Here is a 16752-nt window from a genome sequence, read left to right on the forward strand (position 1 = left end):
TTGTCGTGGTCCACGTAGGTACCAACTATATAGGTAGAACGTGGATACAGGTTCTGCTGAGGGAATATGAGCAGCTAGGGGCTAAATAAAAAGCAGAACCAAAAAGGTAATAATCTCCGGAGTACTACCTGAGCCACGAGCTAATTGGCACAGGGTCAATAACATTAAAGAGGTAAATGCGTGGCGCAAAGATTGGTGTGGGAGAAATGGGTTCGAATTCATGGGGCACTAGCACCAGTACTGGGGAAGGAGGGAGCTGTTCCAATGGGACGGGCTCCACCTGAATCATGCTGGGACCAGAGTCTTGGTGCTTCGCATAACTAGGGCTGTAGATAGGGCTTTAAACTAAATAGTGGGAGGGAGGGTTCAGTTGCATGGAAAATTAGGAAGTCAAGGTTAAAGGAGAAGGTAGGAGTGCAGGTTAGTGATAAGGCTGATTGTTACCAGAAAAAAGGTAGGGACATAACGTGTGAACGTCATATTACACCAAAGAATCATACAAGAGTAGGGAAATTTGATAATAGAACAAACTTAAAGGCTTTGCATCTGAATGCACGAAGCATTCGAAATAAAGTTAATGAGTTAACAGCGCAAATAGAAACGAATGGGTATGATTTTGTGGCGATTACGGAGACGAGGTTGCAGGAAAACCAGGTTTGGGAATTGAATATCCAAGGGTACTCAGTATTTCGGAAGGATAGGCAGGAAGGAAAAGGAGGTGGCAGCGCTTTGTTAGTAAAGGAAGAGATCAGTGCAGTAGTGAGAAATGGTAAATGCACTGGAGATCAAGACGTAGAATCAGTCTGGGTAGAAATAAGAAATAGCAAGGGAAAGAAGTCCCTGGTGGGAGTAATCTATAGGCCCCCCAAACAGTAGTTCCGCAGTGGGCACAGTATAAACCAGGAAATACTGGGGGCTTGTAAGAAAAGTACAGCAATAATCATGGGTGATTTTAATATGCATATAAACTGGATTAATCAAATTGGCAAGGGTAGCCTCGAGGGAGAGTTCAATCAATGTATTAGAGATTGTTTTTTGGAGCAATATGTTGTGGAACCAACCAGGGAGTAGGCTATTCTAGATTTGGTATGATATAATGAGGTGGGATTAATTAATGATCTCATAGTTAAGGATCCTCTAGGGAAGAGTGATCATAGCATGCTAGAACTTCAAATTCAGTTTGAGGGCGAGAAACTGGAGTCCCACACTAGCGTTCTGGAGTTAAACAAAGGTAATTACATAGGCATGAGGACAGATTTGCCCTAGTGGACTGGGCAGGAAGACTCAAAGGTAAGACAGTTGCTGAGCAGTGGCAGATGTTCAAGGAGATATTCAATTCCTCCCAACTAAAATATATTCCAGAGAGGAAGAAAGATTGTAAGAGGGGGAAAAAACATCCATAGCTAAGCAAGGAAGTTAAGGATAACATAAAGACAAAAACCAAGGCATACCATATTGCAAAGGCCAGTGGCAGGCTGGAAGATTGGGAAACTTTTAAAGATCAACACAGGGTTACAAAAAATGTAATAAAAAGAGCAAAGGTAAAGTATGAAAGAAAACTAGCGCAAAATAGAAAAACAGATAGCAAAAGCTTCTATAAACATATAAAAGGGAAGAGAGAAGCTAAAGTGAATGTTGGTCCCTTGGAGGATGTGACTGGGGAGTTAATAGTGGGGAACACAGTAATGGCAGAGACATTAAATCAGTATTTTGCCTCAGTTTTCATGGTGGAGGACACTCGTACCATCCCAATAGTAACAGGTAATGCTAATATAACGCCCTTATTCAACATCTGTCGTTGGGAAACTCTTAGAATCCATTATTAAGGAAGTAATAACAGGACATTTAGAAAGTCAAAATGCAATCCATCAGAGTCAGCATGGTTTTATGAAGGGTAAATCATGTTTGACTAACAAGTAAAGTGGATAATGGGGATCCTGTAGATGTAGTATATCTGGACTTCCAGAAGGCATTTGATAAGGTGCTGCACAAAAGGTTAATATACAATGTAAGATCACATGGGGTTGGGGCAATTTATTAGCTTGGAGAGAGGATTGACTAACCAACAGAAAACAGAGTCGGGATAAATGGGACCTTTTCTGGTTGGCAAGACGTAACTAGTGGGGTTCCACAGGGTTCGGTCCTTGGGCGCCAACTATTTACAATCTATATTAACGACTTGGATGCAGGGATGGAAGGTACAATAGCCAAATTTGCAGATGACACTAAAATATGCGGGATGGTAAGTTGCAATAAAGAAATAAGAAATTTACAAATGGATATGGATAGGTTAGGTGAATGGAACAAAATTTGGCAGATGGAGTTTAATGTGGATAAGTGCGAGATTATCCATTTTGATTGGAAGAATGGAAAGGCAAATTATTATCTAAATGGAGAGAAACTTCAGAGTGCTTCGGTGCAGAGGGATCTGGATGTCCTTCTGCATGAATCGCACAAAACTAGTATGCAGGTGCAGCAGGTAATAAGGAAGGCAAATGGAATTTTGGCATTTATTGCTAAAGGAATAGAGTATAAAAGTAGGGAAGTATTGCTGCAACTGTACAAGGCATTAGTGAGACAGCACCTGGAGTATTACGTACAGTTTTGGTCCCCTTACTTGAGCAGGGACATAGTTGCAATGGAGGTAGTTCAGAGGAGGTTCACTAGATTGATTCCAGAGATGAGGTGTTTGTCTTATGAAGAGAGATTGAGCAGTTTAGGCCTTTACTCTCTGGAATTTAGAAGAATGAGAGGAGATCTAATTGAGGTATATAAGATGATTATGGGGATTGACAAAGTAGACGCAGAGAGGATGTTTCCTCTTGTGGGGCAATCTAGAACGAGAGGTCATAGTTTTAGGATAAGGGGTAGCAGATTTAAAACAGAGATGAGGAGAAATTACTTCTCTCAAAGGGTCGTGAATCTGTGGAATTCACTAGCCCAGAGTGCGGTGGATGCCGGGACATTGAGTAAATTTGAGGAGATAGACAGATTTTTAATTAGTAATGGTTGAAGGGTTATGGAGAACGGGCAGGAAAGTGGAGTTGAGGCCGAGATGAGATCAGCCATGATCGTATTGAATGGCGGAGCAGGCTCGAGGGGCTGAATTGCCTACTCCTGCTCCTAGTTCTTATGAATAATGCTACACACAGCCTGGCTTGTGAACCAATCTCACAGAAAAAAGGTGGTACAAACAGTTAACTTTGTTCATGGGAAGGCAACAAAAGTTATCACTTAAAGCTGGTGACTGTTTACAGGGCAGTACGCAATTCCTGATGGGTGGTGTGATGTTGATAGGACTGGAATGAGGTTGAGCCGGGTTTGGTATAAGATATATGAGACAGAGATTGCAGGCTGCAGAATATAATGGAGTCTCCTTTATTCTGCTTCACTTTCACTTCCCCTTTGCTAGCATGTGTGTTCTATTATAGCAGCCCCAAGTGTACACAATGCAATTGCAATTTCAAAACACTAAAACATTACAGGCAGCTAACAACTTTGTGGAAGGGAGCTATCTCTCAACCCAGCCTGCATCAGATCTTCAGTCCTGTTTGTTCCATTACATTACAGCTCATGTGGAAGTTAGCACCTGAGGAACACACAGACAAAATCTCACATACAGGTCACATTATGGTGCTTATCTAGGTATTGGTATCAGTAGGCCCAAAGTATTCCATCCTTTATTATTTTGTGTCTGAGAGGGTGCAAATAAAGGAATCTGCTGTATTAATTTTTTGCTCCTGTTTCGTTTTTACTTTTAATAAACCCAATTGTATTTATAGCACAGTCTCATTGGCTACAGTTTATTCTTCTCTAATCAGAGGTGTGTGGAAGCAAGAGAGCTCCAACCAATAGCAGTGAACATCTCTGAGTAAAACAGCTTCTGTTTGACACCTGGACAGCACAACATTGCCAGATACACTACAGTTGATAGGGAACTGGAGCTCATTTATATGAATGGTCCTTGCACAGAACGCAAGCAAAATATCTTGTGGAAGCCACCAGAATTATAACATCTTTATCCCACTATACCTTCACTCCTGGAGGCAAAATCTTTTGTATTCGTTACTATCAGTAAGTAGTACCTGGAGATCACACTCCCCGCCTTGGTCACAGATGGGGCAGTCCAATGGGTGATTAGCCAGCAAAAACTCCATCACACCTTCCCTGTTAAGACAGAATACAAATGAAACACAGTACCTGGAGACAATATAAACAGGATAGTGAAACACCGTCTTTCGTTGTACATTGAATAGTGAATGCCCCAATAACACACAGTGCATCACTGGAATTTGTTGGGTCACTTGAGTATTCTAACAGAAGGGCATTTCACCAATACCTTTCAATCCACACCGAAGACCTTATTTTATTATCCTGGAATATAGAGGGGATGTTTCTCTTCTTCCCCAGCAAATTATTTTCCCCATCTATCTTTCGTAAGTGTCGGTGCCCATCTCAACCTTTCGCAAAATTCACCATACACCATCAGTAATATTAGTTCAACAATCTCCTTCATTAATAATTGGTATAGACTGCCATTGAGCAATACAGACAGGTGGTGCTTTCAGTTATTTTCAATTGCACATTTACACAGCAATCTGCGCAGGGGTTTCATCCATACTATACCTGGCTTTCTTGCTTTTCTCTGAGTTAGTAAGGATATTCCACCCTTTCATTACAGGCATAGCACAGGCAGCCACAGGCTTAAAAAAAAAGGGAAAACACAATTGATAATCAACTGGGATTATCAACACAATAATATACTGAGTCAGAGACTAAGAAATATATATAAATTGATACTTTTTCAATATTATGGTTTTGATAATGGGGATCCAATACTTATACTATTTTCTATTCAATTCATTTTTAGGAGGGGGGATCTTGCTCTTTATCCGTCTTAAAAGTTAATCTATTTCAAACGTTACAATTAGCTTTTACTTTTTAGGTATATTAAAGTGTTTTATGTTGATAATCTTCCTTTGGTGACAGCTGTGCAGTGTCCCTGCCACTGACAGCATAATATCGATATACAGGTGGCAAATCCGCACTTCAAACAGTATTTGATGGGAAAGGAAGAGTGGGCAGGGCAGAAAGGGAGGGAGCAAAGGGCAGGAAGGAGGGGAACAGAGATCAAATGGTGTGGTTTCAGTGGGGGAGCCAGCATTGGTACAATGGATGAATGGGACCCTACAGTGCTGAATATGCTCTAATTCTCATTTCTCAGCCTAAACATCGATTATTTATCCCTCTGATGGATAAATCCTTAATCTCTGCTCTTTTCCTGTGGAACTACCAGTGTTTCCCTGGTGCAGAAACCCACTCCTTATATTGCCCCATTTCATGACAAATGCAATTTATTTCCCAGTATCATCACTTTCTATTGCCCATCTTTTCCAGTACACGCAGCTGGGATCCTCATTACAAAATACAAACACTCTCATTACCTTAGGAGCCCTTTCAATTTCCACCAGACACATCCTGCAATTCCCAGCGATGGATAGCCTGTCATGGTAACAAAACCGAGGGATTTGTATGCCAACTTTCTCGCAAGCCTGTAATCAGAAGAGACACAGAGTTTGTCACATTACTATGATCCACTTTACCTCTCTTTGGCATGTTTTCTTGTCTAGAATGGGGAGAACCACTCAGCTAATGAGTTGATGGATAGATGCGTTACGTGATATAGCACTGAGCTACTGCTGTACCGTGTCTGCTGATCTCAACAGGGCACTACAAGTGGCTGTGGAATCTTACATCTGACCAACATCTACCACTGTGGGCGGCACAGTGGCTGGCACTGCAGCCTCACAGCTCCAGGGACCCGGGTTCGATTCCGGGTACTGCCTGTGCGGAGTTTGCAAGTTCTCCCTGTGTCTGCGTGGGTTTTCGCCGGGTGCTCCGGTTTCCTCCCACATCCAAAAGAATTGTAGGTGATAGGTAAATTGGCTGTTGTAAATTGCCCCTAGTATAGGTAGGTGATAGGGAATATGGATTACTGTAGGGTTAGTATAAATGGGTGGTTGTTGGTCGGCACAGACTCGGTGGGCCGAAGGGCCTGTTTCAGTGCTGTATCTCTAAATAAAAAAATAAATAAATAAAACATCCAAGTGACTCCTGCAAGGAAGTACATGTGTGCGCATGGATGTTCATCAAGGTCAAAGAAAACGAGATCAACTGTGACAGACCACCATCCCCCAATGATGAAACTATCCATCAATGAAAGAAGGGAAAGAATGTGCTTTTCATGACCTCAGGATGCCCCAAAGTGCTTTACAGCCAATTAAGTACTTTGAAGTGTAGTCACTGTTGTATTGTAGGAAATGCAGCAACCAATCTGCACACAGCAAGATCCCACAAACAGCATTGTGATAATGACCAGGTTATCTGTTTTATTATTGGAGATTGAGGGATAAATATTGGCCAGGGCACTGGGGAGAATCCCCACCTTTTCTTCAAAATAGTATCTTTTACATTTACTAGAGAGAACACACAGGGCCTCAGTTTAACAAAACATTTAAGAGACAGCACCTCCAACAGTGCAATGATTGATAGATTTCTAGATATTAAATATATCAAGGGATATGAGGATAGTGCAGGAAAATGGCATTGAGGTTGATCAGCCATCATCTAGTTGAATGGCGGAGCAGGCCCGAGGGGCCAAATGATCTACTCCTGCTCCTATTTCCTATATTGCCTCAAAGTAGTGTCATCCTAATTTTAGGCTCAGCTCCCTGGACTTGAACCCACAATTTTCTAACTCAAAGGCAAAGATTATTTAGTCCACAGCAGAGAAGTGGCAACTTAGGTTGAAGTAGCTGAGGACTGCCCATCAATTACCATCTCAGCACAGCAGAAAACTGACGAGGTAAGATGGTGAAATGGTGAAATGATGTGGGAAGAAAACTGGTTTATAGTTCTTTAACTCAGTAATATGAGTGAAATGAATTAGTGTCAGTCGATATACTGTGTAGACTAGGAGTGCTTCAACAATGATGCCCATTTGACTGCAAATGTGAAGCCTGGCAACTCCTGTCAGCCAGGTTGCACTCCTCAACTGTACTGATGTCTTGAATGCTTTCCATTTAAATAAAAACATTTCCCAAAAACTGGAACAAGCCAAGGGAGTGAAAGGAAAATGAAGGACATTAATAATTAGCAATCTGGAAGTTAACATATCTCAGCTGCAATAAAGGCATTTAAACTGCAGCCCACAAGCCATGTCATAGAATCTTATGTACAGAAGGAGGCAACTCTTCCCATCATGCATGTGCCAACTCTTGGAAAGAGCTATCCAGTCAGTCCCGCTTCCCTGCTCTTTTCCAATAGCCCTGCAAAGATTTTCTTTTCCTGTACATATTCAATTGCCCTTTGAAAGTTGCTACTGAATCTGCTTCCACCACACATTCAGGCAGTGCTGTCCAAATCACCATAACACACTATGTTGAAGAAAATTCTCATCTCCCCCAGTTCATTTGCCAATTATTTTAAGTCTATGTTTTCTGGTTACTGGCCCTCCTGCCAGTTTCTCCTTATTTACTATACTGAAACCCCTCATAATTTTCAACACCTCTATTAACATTCTCTGCTCTAAGGAAAACAATCCCAGCCTCTCTGCTCTCTTCACACAACTGAAGATATATGTTAATAGGAACTTGATTGCCGCAAGGCTCCATGCAATGCAGCTATGAGATCTAGAAGGTCAAAAACCTTGCATGCCACTGACCTACTGGAAAAGCATTTCCAACTTTAACGTCGATAGCCCATTCTCACCATCTTAAATCTGGTTAGTTTCCTGGTCAGTCATTATCATTTATTGTTTGTTGCATTATTTGTCTGAAACACTCATTAATTTTTATTATTCCCTATACATAACTAAAATCTAGTTTTCAATAGACACAGTTCTCGTACTTTCCATCTGGACAGCACACTTGCATGAATGTGCTCATATCTGGGAGTTACGACTTCAATGTCATTAACAGCTGCTTAATAAACATTGGGCTGTTTGAAGAACTTAAAAAAGGAAATGAAATTCGATAAAATTTCATTCAAAGCTCGAATGACACCATTAACTCAACTGTTTACTTTCCATCACCCTTCCTGAATAGCAAAAATGAACACATAATTTAAACATAAGAAAGGGCGGCACAGTGGCGCAGTGGTTAGCACCTCAACCTCACAGCTCCAGGGACCCGGGTTCGATTCCGGGTACTGCCTGTGTGGAGTTTGCAAGTTCTCCCTGTGTCTGCGTGGGTTTTCTCCGGGTGCTCCGGTTTCCTCCCACAAGCCAAAAGACTTGCAGGTTGATAGGTAAATTGGCCATTATAAATTGTCACCAGTATAGGTAGGTGGTAGGGAAATATAGGGACAGGTGGGGATGTTTGTTGGGAATATGGGATTAGTGTAGGATTAGTATAAATGGGTGGTTGATGTTCGGCACAGACTCGGTGGGCCGAAGGGCCTGTTTCAGTGCTGTATCTCTAATCTAATCTAAACAGAGGTACAGGGCAGGCCATTTAGCCCTTCAAGTCTGTTCTGCCAATAAATGAGATCATGTCTGATCTGTGACCTAACTCTATATACCCGCCTTTGCTCCACATCCCTTAATGTCTTTGGTTAACAAATTTTTAAATCTAAGAATGATAATTTAACAATTGGCTCAGCATCAACTGCTTTTTGTAGGAGTGTTCCAGACTTGGTCCAGCCTTTGTGCGTACAAGTGTTTCATAACTTCAGAGCTGTATAGGTTTGACTAATTTTTAGACTATGCCCCGGGTCCTAGACTCCCCAATGAGTGGAAATAGTTCCTCTCTATCCATTTCCCTTATTATCTTGAAACCTTCAATCAAATCACTGCCTAACCTTTTAAATTCTAGGGAATAAAACCCTAGTTTATTCAATTTCTCCTTGTAATTTAACCCTTGGAATCCAGGTATCATTCTAGTAAATCTACACTGCACTCCCTCCAATGCCAATATATCCGTCCTAAGGTGTAGTACCCAGAACTGCTCACAGGACTCCAGGTGTGGTCTAACCAGGGCTTTGCACAGCTGAAGCATGACTTCTACCCCCTTGTATGCTAGTCTACTAGCTATAAAGGCCAGCATTCTATTAGCCTTTTGGATTAAAATATCAACAGGTACAGAAAATAATGATCTATGGACCTGGATCCCCAAGACTCTTTGGGTCTTCACTGTTTCTAGCATGTCACCATCAAAAGATACTCGGATCAATCCCCTTTATCTTCAAAGTGGACGACCTTGCACTTATATTAAAATTCATTTACAACATTTTTGCCCAATTAAACTGTCAATATCTCTTTGTAATTTTACGCTTCCATCTACACCGTTTACAATGCCGCCTATTGTTGTGTCATTGACAAACTTGGATGTACGACTCCATCCCATTTATTAAAACAGTAAATAATTGTGCTGATAGGTCACTGAGCAGCAAGGGCATTCAAATTTAGGTATGTGGGCTTCACACAGTACCCTTTCCCCCATCAATCCAGCTCCCAAAGCCCAGGCAACTGGGTCCTATTTGTGGTTTGCAAGCTTCTATGGCTTGGACACCCACAGGACACAGGATTTAGTGGCAATGAACATTAGCAAGGTGCTTAATGCCAAAAGAGTCATCCACTTCGGTAGTTTTACTTGTTTCTCGGCTTCCTCTCCTGCCAAAATAAATCACACACTCTTTTAACCCTTTCCAGAATGCCCCAAGTCTAAATCCACAGTGCTCAGGTCTACCGATTCAGTCAGCAACTGTACCTGTAGGACAGTGGTTCCAGGCTCCACCATCACTGGCTTGCCATCAACAAACACCTCAACCAGGTTGCTAGCTGCTGTTGCAGTGGTGCGAACTGAAAAAAAGGCAAGAGAACAACCAGCAGTCTTGTTATACTGGAAATCACCATAAAGACATAAATTACAAGGTGCTATTTTAGGATTCTAGTACACAAGTGAATAATGCATTTGGTTTTGGTCATTCGAGCAGTGTTCGCCAAACTAGGGCACTGCCAGCAAGTGACTTGCTTGTTTGGGGGGGGGGGGGCAGTCGGTGGCAAATTGAACAAAGAAAAAAAAGAGATAAAGCATTTGCATTTATATGGTAAAAACTTGCAGAACTATGGGGGAAGAGCAGGGGAGTGGGACTAATTGGATAGCTCTTTCAAAGAGCCAGCATAAGCACAGTGGACCAAATGGCCTCCTTTTGTGCTGTATGATTCAATGATGTAGTGCCATTCAAGACCTCAGAATGTTCCAAAACATTTTACAGCCAATGATATACTTTTGAAGTGTGGTCACTGTTGTGTCACGCTCACGTGATGTACAGCGATTGAAAATACAGAACTCAAATGAAGAGTTATAAAAATGGACTTTTCCTTTAAAAAGTAGACAATGTGCTTCAAAAAATGGCTCAAGGTCAAACTGTATATTCAAACTGTCTTACTGTCTAGCAAAGTCAAAAGGGCACATTCTAAGCTAAGTGGTGTCAATTACACCTACCCTGAACACATCAAGAGACATTTTTGAATTGAATGGGTTCTTCTGAAACAAAGAAGGTTTGAAGTAGCCACATCTTGGGCCATTGTCAGTCACCAGAGGAAGGAAGATCTGAGTCTCCCAAAAGAAGCAAGATGCGAGACCATTTTGACCTTAAAAGTAGCTCTCTGAGGGGGGGGACACAGGACAACATCTCAAAAGCCTGTCCAGCTGAGAGCTGGGAGAAAATCCAGCAAGCTATAAAGGTGCCCTGCTGTGAGTTCTATACTTCAACTTGTGCATCACAGAAATGAAAGTGATCCTCTGTCTTCATATTGAAATTACATGCTGGCTGCTAAGCACCAAATTATTTCTTTAAAAAAATCTATACAAGCTTAGAAGTAATTGCATGAGAGAGGAATAAGCTCTCACTTTCGGCCTGCATTATATTAACTGCAAAAATTGTAAATTTAGTAACTCTCCCCCCCTCCCCACCCAAAACAAACTGAAAGAAAAATTCCTCAGCTGAAGCCCACAGAGGCTATGCACTCTCAAAATGTACCCATGAAATTACTGTTTAAAATCCTATGCCCATAATGGTGTGGGGTGGCAGTGGAGTAAAAGTGGACCAGTCTCAACATGAAGCACTGCCAGGAATGGCACAGTCCGATGCTGCCAAAGGAATTAGCCCAAGGTCACATATCAGATGCAAGGTGAAGCTCCTTCCACATTGTTGGGACAATTATAACAAAGGTGAATATATTCAGGAGGTAGTTACATTGTGAGATAGGGTAGTGGTTTTAGTACGAGCAACTCAGAAGTTGAGTTCAAATCCCGCCATAACAAGTTATGAAAGTGAACCAATAAAACCTGTTATTTGTGGACTGGCATCTGGGGGGAAAGAAATCAAAATGACCATGAAAAGATTGTTTTAAAAACCCAAATGCTTCACTAATACCCTTCAGGGAAGAGATCTTGCCAGTTGGTCTGGCTTACACATGACTCCAGCCCCATGCTATGTGGTTGACTCTTAAAGCCTTCAGCTATAACTGCTGATTGCCATCTTCTCAGAGAAATGAGGAATGGATAATAAACGTGGCCTGGTCAGCATCGTCCAAATCCAGAGGACAAATCAATGAGAAATTAGATTCAAGCTCATTTTTAGCTTGAGCATCACAAAAACTATTTCACAATTTCCCTGTAAATCGAAATGCTGCGAAAATTTAGGAAACGTTTCCTGGGTCTCAGACCTTTTGTGTTTATTTTCATTTGCTTGTGTCTGAGTAAAACTCGGATGTTGAAGTGCCTAACTTTCATTTGTGCAGCTTGCATATTTGGTCATTATGGTGCTCTGCAGTGTGGTTGGATGTCACAGTGGGAGACAATTTTAACCTCCTTCATCCAATGAGAAACTGAAAGAATTAAATGTAATGCTGCTTTTACAGGTCACCATTGAAGTCAATGGTGAGCAATACTGGGCAGTTTGTAAAACTGGGATTCTACCCAATCCTATGGGATTTCCGCCTGGCAAGTTAGGTTAAAATTATCCCCAATGATTCAAACAGAGCTGGATGTTAACCCAAGTCTTCACTTTGTAACATGGAAGCTGACTAGGGTGAACAATCAATAAGATTGAGTTTTTTTTTTGGTGCTAATGCTTCTGCTATATAACAACACTTGTTGTTACTGTGGCTGAAATTTCCCATACAGATGTTCCTCTTTAACTCCAGCCTCAATAATTCATTTCGATTTCTCAGATGTACCATTCTTGCGACCTGAGCGGTTATCATTTTATGACTAGTTTTTTTGCAAATAAGTCAATAAAAAGGAATGAAACCGGACGGACCACCCGGCATCGACCTAGGCACCGGAAATGACAACGTCAAACCCAGCCCTGTTGAACTTGCAAAGTCCTCCTTACTAACATCTGGGGGCTTGTGCCAAAGTTGGGAGAGCTGTCCCACAGACTAGTCAAGCAACAGCCTGACATAGTCATACTCACGGAATCATACCTTACAGACAATGTCCCAGACACTGCCATCACCATCCCCAGGTATGTCCTGTCCCACCGGCAGGACAGACCCACCAGAGGTGGCGGGACAGTGGTATACAGTAGGGACGGAGTTGCCCTGGGAGTCCTCAACATCGACTCCTGACCCCATGAAGTCTCATGGCATCAGGTCAAACATGGGCAAGGTAACCTCCTACTGATTACCACCTACCGCCCTCCCTCAGCTGATGACTCAGTACTCCACCATGTTGAACAGCACTTGGAGGAAGCACTGAGGGTGGCAAGGGCACAAAATGTACTCTGGGTGGGGGACTTCAATGTCCATCACCAAGAGTGGCTCGGTAGCACCACTACTGACCGAGCTGGCAGAGTCCTAAAGGACATAGCTGCTAGACTGGGTCTGCAGCAGGTGGTGGGAGAACCAACACGAGGGAAAAACATACTTGACCTCGTCCTCACCAATCTGCCTGCTGCAGATGCTTCTATCCGTGACTGTATTGGTAGGAGTGACCACCGCACAGTCCCTGTGGAGACGCAGTCCCGCCTTCACATTGAGGATACCGTCCGTTGTGTTGTGTGGCACTATTACCGTGCTAAATAGGATAGATTTCGAACAGATCTAGCAATGCAAAACTGGGCATCCATGAGGCACTGTGGACCATCAGCAGCAGCAGAATTGTACTCAACCACAATCTGTAACCTCATGGCCCGGCATATCCTCCACTCTACCATTACCATCAAGCCAGGAGACCAACCCTGGTTCATTGAAGAGTGCAGGAGGGCATGCCAGGAGCAGCACCAGGCATACCTCAAATTGAGGTGTCAACCTGCTGAATCTACAACACAGGTCTATCTGCGTGCCAAACTGTGTAAGCAGCATGCGATAGACACAGCTAAGCGATCCCATAGCCAACGGATCAGATCTAAGCTCTGCAGTCCTGCCACATCCAGCCGTGAATGGTGGTGGACAATTAAACAACTAACTGGAGGAGGTGGCTCCACAAATATCCCCATCCTCAATGATGGGGGAGCCCAGCACATCAGTGTGAAAGATAAGGCTGAAGCATTTGCAACAATCTTCAGCCAGAAGTGCCGAGTTGATGATCCATCTCAGCCTCCTCCTGAAGTCCCCAGCATCCCAGATGCCAGACTTCAGCCAATTCGATTCACTCCGCGTGATATCAAGAAACGACTGAAGGCACTGGATACTGCAAACGCTATGGGCCCTGACAATATTCCGGCAATAGTACTGAAGACCTGTGCTCCAGAACTTGCCGTACCCCTAACCAAGCTGTTCCAGTACAGCTACAACACTGGCATCTACCCTGCAATGTGGAAAATTGCCCATGTATGTCCTGTACACAAAAAGCAGGACAAGTCCAACCCGGCCAATTACCGCCCCATCAGCCTACTCTCAATCATCAGTAAAGTGATGGAAGGTGTCATCAACAGTGTCATCAAGTGGCACTTGCTTAGCAATAACCTGCTCAGTGATGCTCAGTTTGGGTTCCGCCAGGGCCACTCAGCTCCTGACCTCATTACAGCCTTGGTTCAAACATGGACAAAAGAGCTGAACGCAAGAGGTGAGGTGAGAGTGACTGCCCTTGACATCAAGGCAGCATTTGATCGAGTATGGCATCAAGGAGCCCTAGCAAAACTGAGGTCAATGGGAATCAGGGGGAAAATCCTCCGTTGGCTGGAGTCATACCTGGAGCAAAGGAAGATGGTTGTGGTTGTTGGAGGTCAATCATCTGAGCTCCAGGACATCACTGCAGGAGTTCCTCAGGGTAGTGTCCTTGGCCCAACCATCTTCAGCTGCTTCATCAATGACCTTCCTTCAATCATAAGGTCAGAAGTGGGGATGTTCGCTGATGATTGCACAATGTTCAGCACCATTCGCAACTCCTCAGATACTGAAGCAGTCCGTGTAGCAATGCAGCAAGACCTGGACAATATCCAGGCTTGGGCTGATAAGTGGCAAGTAACATTCGTGCCACACAAGTGCCAGGCAATGACCATCTCCAACAAGAGAGAATCTAACCATCTCCCCTTGACATTCAACAGCATTACCATCACTGAATCCCCCACTATCAACATCCTAGGGGTTACCATTGACCAGAAACTGAACTGGAGTAGCCATATAATTACTGTGGCTACAAGAGCAGGTCAGAGGCTAGGAATCCTGAGGCGAGTAACTCACCTCCTGACTCCATAAAGCCTGGCCGCCATCTACAAGGCACAAGTCAGGACTGTGATGGAATACTCTCCACTTGCCTAGATGGGTGCAGCTCCAACAACACTCAAGAAGCTCGACACCATCCAAGACAAAGCAGCCCGCTTGATTGGCACCCCATCTACAAACATTCACTCCCTCCACCACCGATGCACAGTGGCAGCAGTGTGTACCATCTACAAGATGCACTGCAGCAATGCACTAAGGCTCCTTAGACAGCACCTTCCAAACCAGCGACCTCTACCAACTAGAAGGACAAGGGCAGCAAATACATGGGAACACCACCACCTGCAAGTTCCCCTCCAAGTCACACACCGTGACTTGGAACTATATCACCGTTCCTTCACTCTCGCTGGGTCAAAATCCTGGAACTCCATTCCTAACAGCACTGTGGGCATACCTACCCCAAATGGACTGCAGCGGTTCAAGAAGGCAGCTCACCAATTAGGGATGGGCAATAAATGCTGGCCTGGCCAGCGTTGCCCACATCCCATGAATGAATTAAAAAAAAATAAAGCTAACATACAACAGTACTACACAATGACACAAGAAACAACTTGCATTTACTTAGTGAATTTACTGTAGTTCAACATCCATGGCACTTCATAGGAGTGTAATCAGGCAAAATTTGACAACCAGCCATATAAGGAAATATTATAATGCAGTACAGTAACAGAGTGGTTATGTTATTGGACTAATAATTCAGAGGCGAGGATGAATGATCCAGAGACATGAGTTCACATCTCACTATGGCAGCTGGGGAATTAATAAAATAAATCTGGAACTGTAAAAGCTAGCACAGCAATGGTGACCATGAAATGACCAGATTGTTGTAAAAGCCCATCTGGATCATTAATTTCCTTCCTTTAAGGAAATCAGCTTTACATTAAATTTGCTGTCCTTACCTGGTCTGGCCAATATGTGACTCCAGACCCACAGCAATGTGGTTGACTCTTAACTGCCATCTGACATGGCCTAGCAAACCACTCAGCTGTATTCAAGAAGGCAGCTCACCACCACCTTCTCAAGGGCAATTAGGGATGGACAGTAAGTGCTTGCCTTGTCAGCGAGACACACATCCTGTGAATGAATAAAAAAAATTAGGACAGGTCACTTAAAGCTTGGTGAAAGAAACAGATTTTAAGGAGCATCATTCGGCCTAGATGGCTGAAGGCATGGCCACCAGTGGCGAAGCAATGGGAATCAGTGATATTCCCTTATCTCACCAAGCAAAAATTCCCCATGGAAAATAAAAAGTTATATCATTGAACAAAATCTTTCTGGAAGTTACATTGTGCCGTGCTTGACGTTGATAGCAGTACAGTGAATTGGCTGACAATTGGGTCATTTTTCGTCCCTACTACTTTTCCTACCTTTGTTCTTTGCTCCCAAGATATCTTTGGCAGACTGGGAAATGCCTGCTAACCTCCTGTGAATCACAGGTAATCGCAGCATGATGGTGACCTGCATGAAGAGCAAGAGTTCAGTTAGAATCAAGTTGCACGAATGTCCACCTCAACTATTCAGATGCTTTCCTGGCCAGCCTCTCATCTTCCATCCTATATAAGCTTGAGCTCCTCAAAAAGCCTTGCTGCCCATATCTGAACTCACATTAAGTCTCAGGTGCTTACTGACCCATGTTAGCTTCCAGGCAAGCAAAGCTGTAATTTTAAAATTCGCATGCTAGCCTGCAATTCGATCTGCGGCCTTGCTCCTCCCTCTGTAAACCCCTGCAGTGGTTACAAGCAGTCAAGGTTGTACTACATTTGTGAGGGAGAATGCAGATTTGTCCAGTGAGTTCTCAATCTCTGTCACACTGTTTGAGGTAAGCACATTTCATAGTTTGACCCACCATAGCCTCTCTGCACACTTGAAAACTCCTAGCCACCACTTAGGGTCTGCCACGATCTTTGACAGCTGCCCGGAAGAGCACACTATGTCATCAACATGAGTCTCTATGGACCAGAAATTCAGGGCTGCACTAAAAGGCAGCAAGCCTAATCACATAAACCTGTGGAAACGGATTG

General features: G+C 43.3%; 1 protein-coding gene across 1 annotated transcript in view; it reads right to left on the reverse strand.

The window, feature by feature from the left end:
* ndufs1 (NADH:ubiquinone oxidoreductase core subunit S1) overlaps positions 1-16195 on the reverse strand; it is a 55715-nt gene extending 39520 nt beyond the window's left edge. The window contains exons 1-5 of the mRNA XM_068036110.1: positions 16099-16195; positions 9768-9859; positions 5445-5552; positions 4627-4703; positions 4086-4167 (exon numbers count right to left, since the gene is read on the reverse strand). Coding sequence (XP_067892211.1) covers positions 4086-4167; positions 4627-4703; positions 5445-5552; positions 9768-9859; positions 16099-16195 — 456 coding nt within the window. The remainder of the gene's footprint in view (positions 1-4085; positions 4168-4626; positions 4704-5444; positions 5553-9767; positions 9860-16098) is intronic.
* Between the last annotated feature and the right edge of the window lie 557 nt (positions 16196-16752).

The sequence above is a fragment of the Heterodontus francisci genome, chromosome 7 (genome assembly GCF_036365525.1).
Source record: "Heterodontus francisci isolate sHetFra1 chromosome 7, sHetFra1.hap1, whole genome shotgun sequence".
Lineage (NCBI taxonomy): Eukaryota > Metazoa > Chordata > Chondrichthyes > Heterodontiformes > Heterodontidae > Heterodontus > Heterodontus francisci.